The 4045-nt window shown below is 34.5% G+C and overlaps 1 protein-coding gene across 1 annotated transcript; it reads right to left on the bottom strand.

The window, feature by feature from the left end:
* Positions 1–783: 783 nt before the first annotated feature.
* On the bottom strand, positions 784–3243 carry LOC137713910 (myb family transcription factor PHL5-like). Its single transcript, XM_068453265.1, has 7 exons — positions 2442–3243; positions 2108–2327; positions 1951–2027; positions 1821–1860; positions 1612–1666; positions 1388–1457; positions 784–1248 (listed from the first exon to the last, which is right to left on the bottom strand). Exons 1-7 carry the CDS (start codon positions 3042–3044, stop codon positions 1033–1035), a joined length of 1281 nt encoding a protein of 426 aa, XP_068309366.1. The 5' UTR covers positions 3045–3243; the 3' UTR covers positions 784–1032.
* Between the last annotated feature and the right edge of the window lie 802 nt (positions 3244–4045).

Below are 4045 nucleotides of genomic sequence, written 5' to 3'. Positions count from 1 at the left end.
TTAATCGAAGAAATTTACTAATGTTATTAAGCCTAATATTTTATTATTTATTTATTTATTATATATATATATATATATTTTTTTTTTTTTTTTGTGATTTTGAAGAATGTACTCATGTTTTGGTATAATAATTTTTTGGTTAATTTTGATGAATGTACCCATGTTTACACACACACACACACACACACACACTAGCATATTTATATTTTAATATTTTTAATCTCACAAATTATGGGTTTTTATTTAAAATCTCATTAATATATAAACAACTATAATTTTTAATTTTTAATTTAAAAAATATAGTAACATACTTAGAAATAAATTATCACATTAATTTCAGGGATTTCGATCAAAAATTGAAAACTAACAAGGTTTCAGTCAAAGAATATTCATAACTAGGGACCGCATTCAAAGTCTCCCGATCTTTGGATTTTGGCTCTAAGGAGATAACAGATCTAGAGAGAAAATGAACCGAGAAGACGAGAGAGCAAGTAGCGAGAGAAGTCAGAAAATGTGGGAGGAATTAACACATTTATATATAAGGGCAATTAGGTCATTTCAACATGTAGGAAAAATCATAGTTCTGCCCTATTATCGTGCATGGCGTGTGCATATTTGAAAAATCCTATTTCTGTCCCAAGATTAAGAAAATATGTCATTTTTGTTATTTCCTAAAATATTATCACACTGAGTAATCGCGCCAAAATGCTCAACGTTATGTCCAAATATAGTCCTAATCGATTTCGCACAGAAAAAACAAAAATTATTACAAAATTTCAAGCATGATTACATGAAAGCATGAGAACTTCCTGGAAACAGTAAGCCATTGTTACAATATTGCCACACACACTTTATGAAACAAAAGACAATAGTCATTCTATGGGATCATATCCTTTAAATGGAATATGATCAACGTATGAGTGCCAGTCAATTGATTGTAGTCTTCTTATCATCTTCCAATTCTGCCTTCTTTCTTACTCAACCATTAGTCTGATTTGAAGTTCTTGATTCTGACTAATTCTCTTTTCAGGGCTAACTTATCTTGGAGTGAAAACTAGTATTCGCAGAACCTTCAGAAGTTGAAACCTGATCAGTATCGTCGAGACTATTTGATGGGACAGCTTCGTGGCATGTGACGTCCACGTTCTGAGTCTTCAACAGGCTACTGCTTGCTTGTTGTTGCAGATCAAACATCTCCTTGAGCTGCTTTCCTTGTTCTTCAATTCGCAGCTGCAACTTTCGTTGAATCTGCATTTTGAAATAGTTGAATGAAATTTGTTATGAAGATTGGAGTATTAAGAATGATTTTTTACTGCTACCAAAAATATTTGGAGATCATTTATATATAACTTGAGAAACTACAGAATTGGATCTCATGAATGCAAACCTCCAACTGTTCGTGAAGACGCCGCTGAACATCTAATTGCAGTTGGAGCGCCTCTTTGATTTGCAAGCCACTGCCAAAAAGTTCACATCATAGGTTTGTTAGAAGCTGGAGGATATAAGAGGAAAATATCAAGGTGAATGCCAAAACTAAAACCAAAAGCGTGTTCATTTTGAAATGGTAGACTGAAAAACCAGAATAACAGTCAGGGTAATATAACAGGTTACGTTTTCACAACTAGATGGGGTTCAAAATTCAAAGTAGTTCTTTTCTCAGATTTTCCTGCAACGCAAGAAAAGTACTCGGGTCAAAACTAATGTTAAAATAAGCCACGCCAATTGATCATTAAACTTTATAGGCACTTGTAGTTTGTAACAAGAAGTAAAAGTCTTATTCATTAGGAACGGATGTATGATTTGAACAATTTTATATTTACCTTCCGCAGGGTATGGTAGATATTTCGCAATTCGATATTTCTACAAGAAGAATAAAAAGGGGAGAGGAAAATAAATCATACTTCTAGAAAAGGAAAAAAAACAAGAATTTTTTAAAGGATTCCTTTAAACCTGCAGATGACTTTTAACATGAAAGATGGTTAATCCATCCAAACACATCATCTTCAGTATTGCCTTCGGTGTTGCTTCTACAATGGATCAACAGATAAAGAAGCATATCAATTATTCGATCATAGCAAATTGCACAAAATTATACCAAGTTACTTACTTTCAGCACCCCCAAGACGATTTACACACTCAACGAACTTTTCGTGAAGATCTTGACTCCATCGAATTCGTGTTTTACTGGAGAGTACAGGGCTAGTTGAAGGGGAATTACCATATGCAGCGGAAACATTTCCGGAGGAATATCTTGGCGACTGCTTTCCTTGTTGAGAAAAGAAGCTCGGTTGAGTTACCGGGGAAGTATTGAATGAAGTATGACAGCCCTGTGAACAAGAAACTAGCACATATGGATATCTTGAGGTGGAGTATATGAAAAATCAATGCACAAAAACAGCAATAAAAAAAAAAGATGATGATTCAAGAAATATTCGTACTACTTGATCCTGATTTTCTTTAGAAGGAAGGGATAAGGACGGTCTTCTAATTGTAGTAGTTTTATGATCTCCATGCAACTTATTTGATTGATGTGCAAAGAGCTTACAGCCTGACAAATCGCTTCCTGGGATTTGGTTAAACTTCTCTGAGGAATTCTGGTATTGATAGCTGCGGGGTTGAGTTTTCACAATCGACTGCAAAGTGTTTCTGATGTCGAAATCCAGATCAGTTTGCTCGGATGAATTCATGGAGCTGTAGCTTTCATTATAAGATTGACCTGAAGGGAAATGAGGATTATTACCAACTTGAGAGTCATACTGTGGAAACCCTCCCATACAGCGTTCAGTTGCATAAAAAGCAGAAGCCGGGGATTCGAGGCGGCTTGTAATACTGCTGGGAGATTTAGGAGGCCCAAGATTTTGAAGCAGTGACACTACATGATCCATGGTGGGTTGCTGAACCCAAATTCCCATGTTGTTCCAAGCCTGTTGTTGCTGCTCACCAAAAATTTGATATGACTGATTACCAACTTCAAAATTGCACTCACTGATTAATTCATGGCTTTGTTGATTTCTTTCTTGGCAATCTATCTTCTTCTCATTCATTTACAAAATGCGATTTGAAACACCGTTAACAAGAACAAGGAACTAACAGTCCCACTTCTGCTCAATATAATTGCCCAACATCCGAAACCCTATCAAAATACGAATTTTCAGAAAGAAGAAGAACAGCAATGTTAAATGCAGATTTATGGAATATAATACCAACATTTATTCCACAAGACGTTAAGTGTAAGATTTGAATATAAATATACGCAGTAATATTATAGTCCTTTTAATTGTTCTAAAAAGGATAGGTACGACAACTTATTGATATAACCAAGGAAGAAAAACATTGATAAAGACGCAACTCTTCCCATTACAAACAAATGTGTCGACAAACTATGTCCTAATAACGAGAGCTTAGAATATCGTGCTTGATGTGTCTCATCACCTAAAGAATAAAACAGAAATCTTCAAAAACGAATCGGTAAGGGGTTTCAGAAGACAAAGCTAATGATTCCCAACATGTTACTATTTTGTCGTCAAGATTTGGAATTGGAGAATAATTTTAAGACGGCATCTGTGTATATATAATTATATAAGAGATACTGGCATAAATTCACGAACCAGATCTATGGTTATTGTTCCTGCCGTGGATACGGATGAAAGTCACTTTTTGGCCACCCCAGAAAGATGAAATTAAATAAAATGTGCCCATATTTTATCTCAAAAGAAATGTAGTACTAATCCAATGATCTGATCAAGAAAAAAGATAAAAAAAAAAACAAAAAGATCCCAAGAGAAATTGCATCATGCAATGTCGATATCTAAAATTAGGATCCCTGAATTACAACAAAGTATTAAGGATAGTGAAGGACCACCAGATTGTAATGAGCATAAGGCACTAGATTAGTACTTAGCTTAGCTATTAAGTCAAGGGTGTTATAGTCAGTTATGTATTGCTGACTCAGCATTGAGTAAGATATTTTATTGATGTATATATCCTTGTGTAATCTGCAATAACAATGAGATAAGAATCATTCTTCTTACACTCTGAATCAATC

Source organism: Pyrus communis, chromosome 13, assembly GCF_963583255.1.
Source record: "Pyrus communis chromosome 13, drPyrComm1.1, whole genome shotgun sequence".
NCBI classification, from domain to species: Eukaryota; Viridiplantae; Streptophyta; class Magnoliopsida; order Rosales; family Rosaceae; genus Pyrus; species Pyrus communis.
Note: the sequence above shows the minus strand (reverse complement) of the source record. Positions and strands in the feature narration are given on the sequence as shown.